The sequence below is a fragment of the Rattus norvegicus genome, chromosome 20 (assembly GCF_036323735.1).
Source record: "Rattus norvegicus strain BN/NHsdMcwi chromosome 20, GRCr8, whole genome shotgun sequence".
Taxonomy (NCBI): Eukaryota; Metazoa; Chordata; class Mammalia; order Rodentia; family Muridae; genus Rattus; species Rattus norvegicus.
Window position 1 is genome coordinate 33,484,886 of NC_086038.1, and position 16,987 is coordinate 33,501,872.

Genomic DNA, 16,987 nt, shown 5'->3' on the forward strand with positions numbered 1-16,987 from the left:
ATTTGAAATTATAGTTTAATAAACACAACCACAAAACACAGATTTTACTTTCCATTTTCATTTAGCATTATTCAAAAATACTTTCCCATTGTCTATTGATTGCTAATACGGTTGAACTGAAAACAGAATATCTTACAATGAGTTTCTTTATGACCTGGTCTCGTTCTGTAAGCAGGGATTTTAGCTCTGCAATCATCTGTAGGTCTTCTGGCCTCGATTCTCTCATTAGATACTTCTCCTCCATATCTTCTAGTCTACAAACAAGAAAACTTTATCTCACCAATACAACCCAGACAACATCCTGCTGTAAGAAATACCTACATCCTTCAATCAGTCCAGTTAAACACGCACAGATTTACCATCAGACTTGCGAGTATGATCATGGGATTGCCTGGAGAGCCATTAAGTGCTCCATGGGTCATGTCTGGGAGGACTTATCTACGTTAGGTCGTGTGTGAAGGAGGGGAGGTGAGCTTCTAAGGAGCTGAGAAGCCAGATGACACAAACTCCACAAACTCAGGTCGGGTACTATTGGGGTGATTCCCGGAAACACAGAGCTGTGTGGTGACCCACATAACATATATAAGGAACAAGAGAAAGATACCAAGGAAGGGGGAGCAGAAGACACACATGAAGGACACCCCTCATCTTAGTTTGTAGGGAACACACTTTTAAATCCTACATTCTCAATCCATAAGGACACATTGTTCAAGGCTCATCAGGGAAGAAAATAATCACGTTTTCCTGTAGGCCAACTTATCCAGTGGTATTTATATACAGTGCAGTGTAGTTATGCACACACTGGGAAGAATATACTAAGGGAGAAAGAAACAAAAAAAGTTTAAGGGCAATGTGCTGAGGTAGCCACAAGATGTCACTAGAGAGCTGCCTTTGTGGTTAGAAGACACATGGACCGGGAGCTACTACTTAGGACTGACTGTAAGAACAGCTGACAGAACTTGTAGCCAAACCCACCCGGGATGGAAAGCCTTATTTGTTTTCATTGCAGGACAATGAACAAGTCAATCAAACAGAGTAAACTGAACCTAAAGTAATCATCTCTAGTTTGGGAATCTCCTTTTGTTGTACTGGAAAGCTCTCTCCTGCTCGCTGGTCTTCCCTCAGAGCTTTACTGCCTCTGCCTTCCAAGTACCGGGATCAAAGGGTTCACTGCTGCACTGAGCTGGCTGAAACATTTTTTACCTCCTTCATCAGAAGCTAATTCTCACCACAAAACCTTTCCATCAGCAACAATGTTAATAAAAACTAGATAATAATAAAGACCCAGTGTTGACAAGAAGCGATCTAAGTACAGATAGGAAAGCATTAAAGGAGAGACAAGAGGCCGTTATGAACCAGGTGGAACTTAGAAATATCCAGGGATCTCATTCAGACTTCTAGTAGGAAGGACTTGGTGCCATTCCCACATCCACTTCAAGACAACTTTAGTCAATGGTTTTCCACAGCTGTCTGGGCCGCTCACTACACCAGCACCAGCTGTGCTTCTAAAAGGCTTAGGGCAAAGACTAAGAGACTGAGGGGAGGAGTGCTCAGGTGTGTGTGTATGTGTGTGTGTGTGTGTGTGTGTGTATGTGTGCAAGACAGGGTTTCTTTGTATAGCCTTGGCTGTCCTAGAAATAGTTCTGTAGACCAGGCTGGCCTCAAACTCAACCGAGTTCAGGAGTCCTACATCTGCCTCCTAAATGCTGGGATTATAAAGGTGTACATCACTCCCCCCAGGCTGGTTCTATATTTCTCAAATGACCTTTATGAAATATGCTTTTGACCCGAATTCATAATAGTCAGGTCTGTGAGCATTAATATGATAGCAGGAATCCGGTTTTATTTCCACTGACTTTTCAGATTATCATTAAAACAATACAGAGGTTGAACAGAAAGGAGAAGCAGAACATCTGGAAGTGCCAATCGGGGTTACTGTTGGACTCTCGCCAAGCACTCTTCCCCCCTACCCCGTGTGTGTGTGTGTGTGTGTGTGTGTGTGTGTGTTGTGTTGTGTGTGTTGTGTTGTGTGTGTGTTATGTGTGTGTGTTGTGTGTGTGTGTTGTGTTGTGTGTGTGTGTTATGTGTGTGTGTTGTGTGTGTGTGTTGTGTGTGTGTGTTGTGTTGTGTGTGTGTTGTGTGTGTGTTATGTGTGTGTGTTATGTGTGTGTGTTGTGTGTGTGTTATGTGTGTGTGTGTTGTGTGTGTGTTGTGTGTGTGTTATGTGTGTGTGTTATGTGTGTGTGTTGTGTGTGTGTGTTGTGTGTGTGTTATGTGTGTGTGTTGTGTGTGTGTTATGTGTGTGTGTGTTATATGTGTGTGTGTGTGTGTGTGTGTGTGTGTGTGTGTGTGTGTGTAGTGTGCAGAGGTCAATTGTCCACAGCTCCTAAACAACGCAGTCCTATATTAAACTATGCAGAGAGATTTCCTACGTTATCGCCTACCTCATGATGCCTTATGAGACCCATCTGACAAGACAGTCAATGACTAGAGACTGCAGACCTGAACAGCAGCATCACCAGGACACACGTGGCCCGGAAATGACATTTTATGAATTCTGTTACATAGAAGTAAAATAGAGAACTGAAACATTTTACTGTTGGACTTCTCCTATAACTTTCAAGCAGACTTTGATTTGTGTTAACAAGACCACTACTACTTCTAGATGTCCTCAATGCTTCTGAAAATAGCCTGAATGGTAAGTTAAACAAAAGAAAACAAAACACAAACAAAAAACCAAAAGAACAAACAACTACTAAATCATCGGAGTTTTAGAGGTTAAGAATTCAAAACAGCAATTCTAGCATGGCAGAGTACATCTGTTTAGTTAGGAATTGCTGGTCTACCTAATGTCCATGTGCAGAACTGACATTTCTCTCATAAACAAATGATTTTTTGTTCCTGAGGTACTAGTTTAAAGTAAACCTAAGAAATTAAAAAAAAAAAAAAAACCTCTCTGGGCAGGCGGAGTAATGCACATCTGTAATCTCAACACTTGGGATGTAGGGACGGGTGGGGAAAGCAAGGATTCAAGGCATCATGGACCACTGGAGGCCCTGTTTCAAAAACAACAAATAACAAACCCACAAAAAACACTAATTGCTTCTTATACAATAAATATCTCTGGACCCCAAGCTACTGGGACAGTTTTTATTTCACTTAAATTTTCTTTACCTATAGAAAATGTCAGTTAGGCAAACTTGAGTAGCCTGTTCTCTCATTGATTATCATGTCGGGTTTTTCCCCCCTTTCGGGGTCTTAGCAGTCAGACCAGTGTCGTGTGCTTGCCACGGAAGCACTTAACACTGACATGTTCTAGGCCTTGCTTGTTTTTAAAACAAATGAAATTCAAGACATTTAAAAATTAGATGCAAGGTTTTTGTTTGTTTTTGTTTGTGTTGGTGGTGTTTTGAGACTGGGTTTCTCTGTGTAACATCCATAGCTGGCCTGAAACTTATCTTGTAGACCAGGCTGGCCTCGAATTCATAGAGATCCACCTGCCTCTGCCTCCCCAGCTCTGGGATCAAAGGCATGCACCACTAGACCTGGCTAATGTAAGGTTCTTTTGGGCAAAAGAAGACAATAGTAAGACAATCAAATTTCCACGAAGCACTAGGAGGATCTGAATATCAGCACTAGCGAGTACAATTTCTAAGAGTCATTTCAAAGACACCAAGGCTCTGGCACTATTTCTACATGGCTTTAAACCTGTTCCCCATTCTCCCCAGGAGTTCAACAGGAGTTGGAGCAGAAGGGAGAAGAGAAGCTTCCGGCTACTCCAGGGTTTCCTCAGCACAAGGCTCTGGTCCACAAGCTGACTCATGGACCTCTACAGTCCTTTCTTGGCTCTCTAGTAATTCACTGGGGCTTTCTGAATCTGAAACAGCAAGCTGAGGTGTGGGTAACTGATACCACAGTGGGGCAGCTCCAGGCTGTTCTTACTAATTTCCATTAACTGAGGTGAATGAGAGCTTAAGTTCTCAGTCACACTGCCTACACTTCAAGCAGACCCATAACTGCTCATAGCTACCAGAGTTGGAGGAGCCAATATACAACGATTTTGTTATTGTGTAAAAGCCTGTGGGGCAATACCCGTCAAAATAAGTATGTAGACCCCTTCATGATAAAAGTCCTGGAAAGAATAGGAATTCAAGGCCCATACCTAAACATAGTAAAAGCCATATACAGCAAACCAGTTGCTAACATTAAACTAAATGGAGAGAAACTTGAAGCAATCCCACTAAAATCAGGGACTAGACAAGGCTGCCCACTCTCTCCCTACTTATTCAATATAGTTCTTGAAGTTCTAGCCAGAGCAATCAGACAACAAAAGGAGGTCAAGGGGATACAGATCGGAAAAGAAGAAGTCAAAATATCACTATTTGCAGATGATATGATAGTTTATTCAAGTGATCACAAAAGTTCCACCAGAGAACTACTAAAGCTGATAAACAACTTCAGCAAAGTGGCTGGGTATAAAATTAACTCAAATAAATCAGTAGCCTTCCTCTACACAAAAGAGAAACAAGCCGAGAAAGAAATTAGGGAAACGACACCCTTCATAATAGACCCAAATAATATAAAGTACCTCGGTGTGACTTTAACCAAGCAAGTAAAAGATCTGTACAACAAGAACTTCAAGACACTGAAGAAAGAAATTGAAGAAGACCTCAGAAGATGGAAAGATCTCCCATGCTCATGGATTGGCAGGATTAATATAGTAAAAAGGGCCATTTTACCAAAAGCAATCTACAGATTCAATGCAATCCCCATCAAAATACCAATCAAATTCTTCAAAGAGTTAGAACAATTTGCAAATTCATCTGGAATAACAAAAAACCCAGGATAGCTAAAACTATCCTCAACAATAAAAGGACTTCAGGGGGAATCACTATCCCTGAACTCAAGCAGTATTACAGAGCAATAGTGATAAAAACTGCATGGTATTGGTACAGAGACAGGCAGATAGACCAATGGAATAGAATTTAAGACCCAGAAATGAACCCACATACCTATGGTCACTTGATTTTTGACAAAGGAGCCAAAACCATCCAATGGAAAAAAGATAGCATTTTCAGCAAATGGTGCTGGTTCAACTGGAGGTCAACATGTAGAAGAATGCAGATTGATCCATGCTTATCACCCTGTACAAAGCTTAAGTCCAAGTGGATCAAGGACCTCCACATCAAACCAGATACACTCAAACTAATAGAAGAAAAACTAGGGAAGCATCTGGAACACATGGGCACTGGAAAAAATTTCCTGAACAAAACACCAATGGCTTATGCTCTAAGATCAAGAATCGACAAATGGGATCTCATAAAACTGCAAAGCTTCTGTAAGGCAAAGGACACTGTGGTTAGGACAAATCGGCAACCAACAGATTGGGAAAAGATCTTTACCAATCCTACAACAGATAGAGGCCTTATATCCAAAATATACAAAGAACTCAAGAAGTTAGACCGCAGGGAGACAAATAACCCTATTAAAAAATGGGGTTCAGAGCTAAACAAAGAATTCACACTGAGGAATGCTGAATGGCTGAGAAACACCTAAAGAAATGTTCAACATCTTTAGTCATAAGGGAAATGCAAATCAAAACAACCCTGAGATTTCACCTCACACCAGTGAGAATGGCTAAGATCAAAAACTCAGGTGACAGCAGATGCTGGCGAGGATGCGGAGAAAAAGGAACACTCCTCTATTGTTGGTAGGATTGCAGACTGGTACAACCATTCTGGAAATCAGTCTGGAGGTTCCTCAGAAAATTGGACATTGAACTGCCTGAGGATCCAGCTATACCTCTCTTGGGCATATACCCAAAAGATGCCCCAACATATAAAAAAGACACGTGCTCCACTATGTTCATAGCAGCCTTATTTATAATAGCCAGAAGCTGGAAAGAACCCAGATGCCCTTTAACAGAGGAATGGATACAGAAAATGTGGTACATCTACACAATGGAATATTACTCAGCTATCAAAAACAACGGCTTTATGAAATTCGTAGGCAAATGGTTGGAACTGGAAAATATCATCCTGAGTGAGCTAACCCAATCACAGAAAGACATATATGGTATGCACTCACTGATAAGTGGCTATTAGCCCAAATGCTTGAATTACCCTAGATGCCTAGAACAAATGAAACTCAAGACGGATGATCAAAATGTGAATGCTTCACTCTTTCTCTAAAAGGGGAACAAGAATACCCTTGGCAGGGAAGAGAGAGGCAAAGATTAAAACAGACACAGAAGGAACACCCATTCAGAGCCTGCCCCACATGTGGCCCATACATATACAGCCATCCAATTAGACAAGATGGATGAAGCAAAGAAGTGCAGACCGACAGGAGCCGGATGTAGATCGCTCCTGAGAGACACAGCCAGAATACAGCAAATACAGAGGCGAATGCCTGCAGCAAACCACTGAACTGAGAATAGGTCCCCCGTTGAAGGAATCAGAGAAAGGACTGGAAGAGCTTGAAGGGGCTCGAGACCCCATATGTACAACAATGCCAAGCAACCAGAGCTTCCAGGGACTAAACCACTACCTAAAGACTATACATGGACGGACCCTGGACTCTGACCTCATAGGTAGCAATGAATATCCTAGTAAGAGCACCAGTGGAAGGGGAAGCCCTGGGTCCTGCTAAGACTGAACCCCCAGTGAACTAGACTATGGGGGGAGGGCGGCAATGGGGGGAGGGTTGGGAGGGGAACACCCATAAGAAAGAGGAGGGGGAGGGGGATGTTTGCCCGGAAACCAAAGAATTATTATTAAGTATTAAATAAATTAAAAAAAATGATAAAAAAATAAGTATGTAGAATCTGACTTTAATTAAACAAGTGACTAGGTGAAGCTGAAGAATAATTATACAATGGTAGCAGGTAAAAAGAGAAATGTGACTGGTTACTGCGAAGCCAGGGCAAAGAATGAAATGAATGCCAGCTCTAAACAAGAAGGCAAAATATTTTACTTATTAGTAAGACAATTCTTCAATTATCAAAAGATCAAAGCGTAGAAACATTAAGTTAACATTTGCTTTCTGTTAAGTTTCCATAACGGACCAAATGATAAATGTGCAAATAAACACGTGGCCTTTCCTTTTTGTAAATTAATATTCCTAAAGAGACATTAGGACACACAGACAACACTGGCTACTCTTCGTGTGAGTGAGCGCTTTCAGGGTGTGAAGAGAGATGTCATGGTAATAGCATCTGCCTGCTACACGTGACGGCCAGGGAATATGAGGGCAGTGGCTCCAAGGCTGACTTTATCTGCTGCTCACCAAGTATCCTGTGTGTGTGTTCTACCGGATTGCACATGAGTCCACGGTAGCTAAAAACAAAAGTCTAAAAGTTAAGTGCGATCAAAGCAAACAACAAGTCACTAAGTTGGGGACATCATGATTTTTCCTACATTTTATGGTAACCACTAAGTGGGAACCCTCACGAAACTTATGCTTGACTCGTCAGTGTATGCCCATTTATGTGAAGAGGGCAAATGTGTCTGTCAGAAAAGAGTGCCTTATCCCAGAGGACGAGGGGACGAGCTGGTGCTGAGTGTGTCTGCATGTGTTTGCATGGACAAGTGGCTGAGACAGAGCGGTCATGCAGACAGAAGACTAGAAGACGACATCTATATCTAAGGGAGGTAAACAGGTAAAACAGCACGAAAGCGGAGGACAGCCCAACAAAGGCAACGGTCTGACCCTCAGGGTGGCGGTGACTTAACTGTTACTTGACTGAGGTGTCTGGATAACTGGACAAGGGAACACGCCTAACAACAGCTTAGAGCAGAAGACGCCTACGGTGACCTGAACCAGACCAGGAGTTAGGTCAGAGCAACAGACTGAATTCAGAGTCATCTCCAGCGGGTCCTAAAGATCCTGGACAGACAGGGCTATTAATCTTCTTAATGATCACTAAGAAACACGTGCAAATCTTTACTTGAATAATGGGGTTACTAAGTTGGAGAGATAACTTTTTTGTAATGATCTTACTTTATAGGTTCTTAAAGTTAAAAAAAATAGCATTTAAATGCTAACTGTGGGAATTCAAGCAGTACCCAAGTCTAGGAAATGAAGTCTTTGCTCTTTACCATCTCTCCTATCTACCAGGCACTTGCTAAGTGGACACACATTGTTACAATGTATGTTTGCTCTGAAGGATGTTTTGGGTGTTGTAATATATGTATCGTTGGCTCATGCATAGGCTTATAACATTTCTATTGTTCACAATATGCTAACAACTTCACATTACATAATGAGCACACTTTGAGATGTTATCGCAGAAGCCATGTGCCAACGGGAGGGGGCGTGTGTATTATTTTAGCAGACCTGCAGCTGTGGCAGCAAATCAAACAATTCACTCAGTGGCCTTATCCTAATCGAAGGACAAACACATCACACTGCAATTATATCTACATATGTACTTCTGCCTGCCTCACTAGGCACCATCTTTAATGGATCCCAACAGTTAGGCTGCGCGTAGACACAGTGCTCCTCAGTTTATTACCCACACAGGAATTTTCTTGAACGCAATGACTTACGACACTTGTAAAGCTGCATTTATTTCCTTGAGTAGCTCATTAGTCTTATTAAAATCTGCCCGCATGATATTTTTCTCTCTGAGGTGGTCTGCTGTCATGACATCCAGCTCTTTCTCAAGTCTCTTGTTTAAATCTTGTTCATGCAACCTGTTTAATTTATTTTTAGTTAAGAAAATGTTATTCTGAAGTCAAGGTTTCAAAATGTCTATGTTCTACCAGCTTTGAAATGCCCCCATTTTGTAATAATATATGGGAAATTAATGGAAACAGCTTAAGATATGCTCCGGAGTTTGCTATGGGCTTCTGGTTAGTGTTAAAATTTGTCTCCTTTAATGCTTTTTCTCATACAACTTTAAAAATCGTTAATGGTGGTCATTTTCCAAAGTTAATGAATAATAAATCCATTATCAAAATATAGACATTTTATTTTCCGGATGACATCATACCCACACACATAGTAAAGAGTGAACTTCAGTATATGATTACTGGGAAGGCACTCGTCACAAAGATAGGGACATATCGCTAAGCATTCTGCAACAGTCGTTTAGACAACAGTGCATCTTCTGAGTGAGTGCTGCATACCTCATCTGCTGGTTGGACTCACTCCGTATTCTGAGAATTTCTTTCCCCTTCAGTTCCAGTTCTTTCGTAAGCGTACTTATACTTTCATGGAGGTGCTGCACCTCCTTATCCAAGTCTGTGATGTGGTGCTCCCGGTGCCGCAGCTCATCCTGCAGGTCGCTGATTCGACACATGTGCTCCTTACTCTGCAAGAAGACACGGAATGCTCAACGGTTTCTATACATTTCCTTCCTGCATTAATAGGACAGACCGAAAACGACACTATGAATGCGAAGTGTGATCATTCTGACAAGGCTTCAGAACCAAACTGAAGTGCTCAAAATGAGAAAACCGTAAGGCGCTCTGTCTTCCACGTAGCTAAGAAGTACTGATATGAATGTAGTTATAATGTCATGGCTGTAAGGGACTCGAAAGATCCTGAGAGCATAGTCACTCACCTTACAACGAGGAAACCACTACTTATGAGCTGATCTTTCAAAGATAGTTTATAATCAATGTCAGATTGATTATGCATATACACATACACACACACACATACACACATACACACACATACACACACATACACACACATAGACACACACACATACACACATACACATAGACACACACACATACACATACACACACACATAGACACACACATATAGACACACACACATACACACACACATACACACACACACATACACACATACACATACACACACACATACACACACACACATACACACATACACATACACACATACACATATACACATACACATACACACACATACACACACATATATACACACATACACACATATATACACACACACATACACACATACACACACATACACACACATACACACACATAGACACACACACACATACACACATACACATAGACACACACACATACACATACACACACACATAGACACACACACATACACACACATACACACACACACATACACACATACACATACACACACACATACACACACACACATACACACATACACATACACACATACACATATACACATACACATACACACACATACACACACATATATACACACATACACACATATATACACACACACATACACACATACACATATATACACATACACACACATACACATACACATACATACACACATACACACACATACACACATACACACACACTCACGCACACATACACACACATATACACACACATACATACATACACATAGATACACACATACACACACATACATACACACATATACACACATACATACACACAAATAGACACACACACATACACATATACACACATACACACATACACACATACACACACATATACACACATACTCACACACTCATACACATACACACACATACACACATACACATACACACACACTCACACACATACACACATATAGACACACACACATACACACACATATACACACATACACACACATACACACATATACACACACACATACACACACATATATACACATACACACATACACACACATACACACATACACACACACTCACGCACACATACACACACATATACACACACATACATACATACACACAGATACACACATACACACACATACACACATATAGACACACACATACACATACACACATACACACACATATACACACACATACATACACACACATATACACACATACATACACACAAATAGACACACACATACACACACATACACATATACACACATACACACATACACACACATACACACATACACACATATACACACATACACAAACATATACACACATACTCACACACACTCATACACATACACACATACACATACACATACACACTCACACACACACTCACACACATACACTCACACACACTCACACACACAAACACACACACTCACTCACACATACACACATACACACACATACACACACATACACAAATACTCACACACACACATACACACATACACATACACATACACACACACTCACACACATACACACACATACACACTCACACACACTCACACACACACTCACACACACAAACACACACTCACACAAACACACACTCACTCACACATACACACATACACACACATACACACACATACACATACACACATACACACACTCACACACACATACACATATATATACACACATACACACTCACACACACACTCACACACACGCACACATACACACACATATCCAAGAATAGAACATACACCTACACACACTCACACACACATACACATATATATACACACATACACACTCACACACACACTCACACACACGCACACATACACACACATATCCAAGAATAGAACATACACACATACACACACACACACATACATATTTCCAAGAATAGAACATGGGTCTCTTAGCAAGTTGCCTATCTTGTAGTAAACTGCTGGTATCATTGTCCTTTAATCGTAAAAAGATTTTCATCTAAGGGGGCCGCCAACACACACACACTCTTTGGAAAGGCACACTTTGGTTGCCTTTGGGCTGTCCACACAGTTATCTATCTAGAAAGGATTTGCTACAAGTCAATGTTGTCTACAAGTTCAGTAAAGTAGACATTCACTTCATTGCAGGAACAGCTGGAATAAGTAACTTCCCTCTATGGTTACAAGGTGGCTCATTTAAAACTCCGAGCACTGACGAGCGACTGCAGGCTGACCACTTAACGTGGGAGAACCCTGTTAAGTGTAAACCCTGCGAGCATAACAAGCGCTTCCTCTGCGCAGTGCCCACTGCTGCATCCTTCCATGAACACATCTCCACAACCACAGATTATCACAGTAGGAGAAAGACTGCTGGGCCAAGAGGCAACATTTTAGAAGTGTACGCAGTAGTGGCTAATTAATATGTTGGGAATATGTGTTCTCCGTTTTCCTACAGAGGACCTACTCCTTCTGTATGGTTGTGTCATCCAATGCGACTGTTCTGTTTGGTTAAGTTAAACTACATCAAATTGAAAATGTATTAGACAAACCCGGGCTATGTGGTTACCAACTACCACAACAGCCCTCTCGGACACAGGATGGCGTGTTGACATGGCTAGCCCTGCTGAATAGTGCTGCCCGTACCCTTGATAGTTGTCGTGGCTCATTGTTTATTTTTCTCAGATGCAAACAAGTCCAAAATATTCAATCCAAAAGGTCATAAAATAAAATGTAATTTTATAACTGGTGTGCAAAAGTGGGTTGCTCATTGCCTCTGAAATTTCATGTGCAGTTAACAGCTACTACAGAATACTGTTCCCAGCATGAGGGTTGGGGACCAAATCTAAGGCACCAGCGCAGAGTGATGGCCCATACCTGCCTCCGGCTGATGTCTATACTTCTCTCTAGCTCCATTTTAGCTGCTGCCAGTTCCTGATGGTGACTGTGCCGTAATAGGTCAATCGACGTTGCGTGTTGATGGTTTAGTTCAGAACGTAACGAAGCTGGAACGCAAAGAAAAGGGGTTAGAGGAGATCCCGAAAATAACTTTTAAAATTAGGACACGGCGAATGTGCGTAATGTAGACTGTCAAACACTATTGCGTACTAGGAATCCGCGTCGCTCTGCTGACGATGTGGAGGACGGCAACAGCTTAAATGAAAATGGTGGGTTGTTTTTTTTTTTTTTTTTGTGAATTTGGTTTGAAGACAAAGTGGAGATTAAATGCTTTACTGTTTGATATCATTAAAATAACGAGGAATTTAGAATTGTACACTGACAAATGTTTAACTTTTCTCCCAATAGGAATTTCTTCACAATGTCCTTAGACCATGCCAAGTACTGGCTGATAAACACTCCTGATGAATGAAGTCAGTCATTCCATGCAGGAGAGTTTGGAGGTGAGTTTTCAGTTTTTTAAGGTGGGATCTCATGTGGCCTAGGCTGGTTTGACCATGTAAACCATGCAACTGGGGCCTTGAAATCTGAACTCTCCTCCATACCAGGGATATGGGCATGAATTATCCCTGGCCCTGGACCTAGTCATTTCACATACTGTGTAAACATTTATAGTGGTTAAGACCACAGTATCGTAGGAAAGAATAAAATTTGACAGTGTCTTTGTAACTTCACAAGCCAGGAGGGAAGACACTAGGCCAAGAAGCTAAGTTGAATATCAGGTGTTAATATAAAGGATAATGAAACTCAGTGGCGAAAATATCCAAGCTTCTGGGGGTCGGTGACTGGGGTGGGTCACAGAGACCATCACGGTGTTAAGGGCTTCTTTAGTAGAGAAACTTGCCAGATACTCTCATGAGGAACCATGGATGGACTTAGAAAAGGAAGTCTCGTGCAAGGTATGAACATTTCAAAGTTTCCTCTGACGGCGGTGAGAAGGCAAGTCAGGAGGAAGGTTATGATCACAATCTTATAATATATATATATATATATATATATATATATATATATATATATATATATGCATGCCCAGAGAGATGGCTCAGTGGTTAAGAGCACGTGTTCCTGCAGAGAGCCAGGGCGTGATTCCCAGCACTCACGTGGCAGCAGATCACAAGTCTGGAACTCCAATTCTAGGGGATTCGACATCCTATTATGACCTCCGAGGACACCAAACATGCATGTACTGCACAGACATATAAGAGCAAAACACTCATGCACATAAAACAAATATAAACAGAAAACGAAATCATATGGAATCAAAGTAAAAAACAAAGAAATCATATGGCCTTGATGTAAGTATGACGGAAGGACTGAACCAGAGGAAACAGGCGCAAAAAGGATTGAAGAACTGACAGGCAGAATGTGGTACAAAAGAAAACTGTTGCTCTCGTTTCCCCAGTTTTGACAACTCAGTAAGTTGACACTGCTAATCAGAGAGGAAGTGTGGGGATAGGCATGGACTTTGGACAATGGGGAGATGATAAGATTGTATTTTAAGATTTAGTTAAAAATCAATGTCTCAACGTGTAGCAACAAACACTAATTTAATGCACGAGAACCCAAGAAGCTTGATCCAGAAACACGCATTCAAAGTCCCCAGCAAAAGGTGACAACTACAGCTGTGAAGTTAGATAAAAGGGAAAAGGAGAAAGAAAAACTGAACTACAAGAAAAAAAGTGTGCAATGGATACACACGAACCAGTTCTGGCCCAGGGACGTAAAGGGTACAGATAAAAAACATCTTTACAGTGAGAATACACAGTAACATGGAGCCCAAGAGCAGGAAGACCCAAAAGGCCAAGCGGCCAGATGAGCACACAGAGAAAATGAGATGGGAGCGATAGGGTAACCAGACCCAACGGATGCTGACACAAGACTGGTGTCTGGAACTCAGCATCACCAATGAAGAATCCAACCCAAAAGGAAGATGTGAGGCTGATGAGAACAGGAAAATACCAACGTCCCTATCCACTGAGGAAATGTAGGGTAGAACTGCGATGACATGTTATGACACTCCTATCAATACACCTGACGTACGGTCACAATGTCCAATCCTGGGATGCGAGGGAAATGAGTCATTTGTACAATGGTTGTAGACTGCAAAACGGCAACTCGGGGCGCCCTTGTGAGTGTGTGCGTGGATATGTGTGTGACGGCATGGGTGCATGGGTGTGGGCGCATGTGTGAGGGAAGAGATGGGGCTGCACTGTGAGGTGCACGCATAGGTGTATGAACTGGGTGCATGGGTGGGTGTTTGGGGGGCTGCTGGCCCATGGCTAATTTCTGGGCTCCCTAAGTGTGCTGCCTCCATTTAGTTCCATGAAGACAGACAAGCATTTACGAGCATCCTCAGAGTGCAGAGGATGCTGACACACTCTAGTGAACTCTGCCTGCCCCCTCACACAGTAGCATCGAGTAAAGCCCGTGGCTCGCTTAGACCATCATCTTGATGTTCTAAATTTTAAATAGACAACGTGACACTTTGACATTCACAATGGAGGAACATACAAATACGTATGGCAGGAGTCTGATCCTGTCCACAATACCAAGCATAGCTTTTCCTTCATCTTCTAATTCGAACCGGAGCGTCTGAAGTTCCTGCTCCATCTCCACGCGGAAGCCCTCCATGGACTCTCGGTGTGCGTCTTTCAGTGACTGCAGCTCGGCGGAGTGTTTCTGCTGCAGGTGAGTCTCCAGGGCCTACAGGGAGAGCCAGTTACATTACTAGGCGTGAATACAGCAAACGGAGTACAAGACAGTTCCCGAGGCTGGAGGTCAGAAGTGTTAGCTGCCATAGTCAGTTCATTCTCACAAAAATCAAGATATAAAGCGACGTGACGGAGAGCGAATTCAGCGCGCCAATTCCATAGAAAACAATTAATTATGAAATCCATTTGGCTCAACACATTTTGTTGAAATCGGAAATACAGACAATACAGACTTTTAGCTTCAGGTTGTTTTCGAGTGAAATCATTTTCTAAAGTTGTTAAGAATACAAGTTACTGAAAACTAAGGGAAAAAAACTCCTGTGCACACAGACAGGAGAGGAGGGTGTAACTAAGAAAAGAGCACAGAGCCTACTCCTTAGTTAGATTTGCCTGAGCACAGTGAGGGCTTCTGAAACATCACTGCAGTCAAATCTTCCATAGCATTTCCTGTGAAATGCGAATACCCCACTCTGGAGAAAAATTAAGCAAGGCAATCGCTATCTGGAGATATGGAGATTCTAGCATAGACTATAATAAAATGGGATGTGGGAAACGGTTCAGTGAGTGTAAGTCCTGCTGTGCAAGCCCAAGGACCGGGACTTGTTGATTTATTTATTTGTGAGTATGTGCTCATATATAAGCATGTGTATACTGCGGATGTACATGGTGTGTTCTCCATGTGTATTGGGGGCGGGTACTTAGTGTACGATGTCGGTCTTCGCAGTTCCTTGTTTTGCCACAGCAGACTAGCTAGCCCATGAACTTCTGGGATACCTCCTGTCCCCACCTTCTATCCCACCATAAGGACACTGGGATTAAAGATGCAAACTCTTGTGCATGGCTGTACATGGGTTCCAAGGATGTGAACTCTGGTCCTTAGAGTGGAGTGGCAAACGTTTTACCCACTGAGCCATCTCTTTAGCCCAGGGCCTGCACTTAGATCATCAGCATCCCTGTGATAGGCAGGCAGACCTGTGATCACAGCACTGGGAGGAGGGGGCAGGAAGAGTCTTGGAACTCACAGATCAGATCAGTCGTCAGTGAGCTTCGGGCTCAGTGAGGGCCACTGCATATCTCATTAAAACAAAACCAAGCAAAGCAAGGGAGCAGGAGAGGAAGAAACCTGGTATTAACATCTGGTCTTTACATACACACATGCAAGTACATATGTGCTCGCTCTCTCTCTCTCTCTCTCTCTCTCTCTCTCTCTCTCTCTCTCTCACACACACACACACACACACACACACAAAGTAAAAACTGAAGAATATGATAATGATACAGTAAGATATTCACTTGGTTTAAATCCCTTTTAAGGTATCACAGTTATAATTTTTCATATTAGCTTTGGGATCATAGTATAAGGAAATTATATTTCAAAATATATTCAATTTATTACATCATGAATATTCCTTGTATGTAGAGAAAAAAGAATTTAAGGGAAAAATACAAGAGTAAAACAACCATCCTGGGGCCCATTTCTTCTCCTCCTCCTCCTTCTTTTTTGTGGGCTCAGAGTAAAAACAAATTTAGAATTTGATAAAAATCTGAGTGTGGTGACACACATCTGTAATCCCAACACTGAGGAAGCTGAGGCAGGAGGATCAGGGGTTCAAATGGAACCTGGACTACAGAGTGAGTTCATGGCTAGCCTGGGTACACGAGTCTCTGTCTTGAAAATTTTGGATGAAATTAT

At 41.9% G+C, this 16,987-nt stretch overlaps 1 protein-coding gene across 18 annotated transcripts in view; it reads right to left on the reverse strand.

Annotated features, from left to right (window-relative positions):
- Positions 1-16,987, reverse strand: part of Fam184a (family with sequence similarity 184, member A) — a 122,208-nt gene that overhangs the window by 7,797 nt on the left and 97,424 nt on the right. For 13 of the 18 annotated variants that reach the window (XR_005497785.2, XR_005497786.2, NM_001427095.1 and 10 more), the window contains 5 exons: positions 15,133-15,286; positions 12,503-12,630; positions 9,132-9,316; positions 8,550-8,696; positions 137-254 (listed from right to left, as the gene is read on the reverse strand). Coding sequence is in view for 16 of the 18 variants with exons in the window: in NM_001427095.1 (NP_001414024.1) it covers positions 137-254; positions 8,550-8,696; positions 9,132-9,316; positions 12,503-12,630; positions 15,133-15,286 (732 nt within the window). In the remaining 2 variants the exon portion in view is untranslated. The remainder of the gene's footprint in view (positions 1-136; positions 255-8,549; positions 8,697-9,131; positions 9,317-12,502; positions 12,631-15,132; positions 15,287-16,987) is intronic. The other 5 variants (XM_039099318.2, XM_039099315.2, XM_039099321.2 and 2 more) reach the window with 1 other exon arrangement.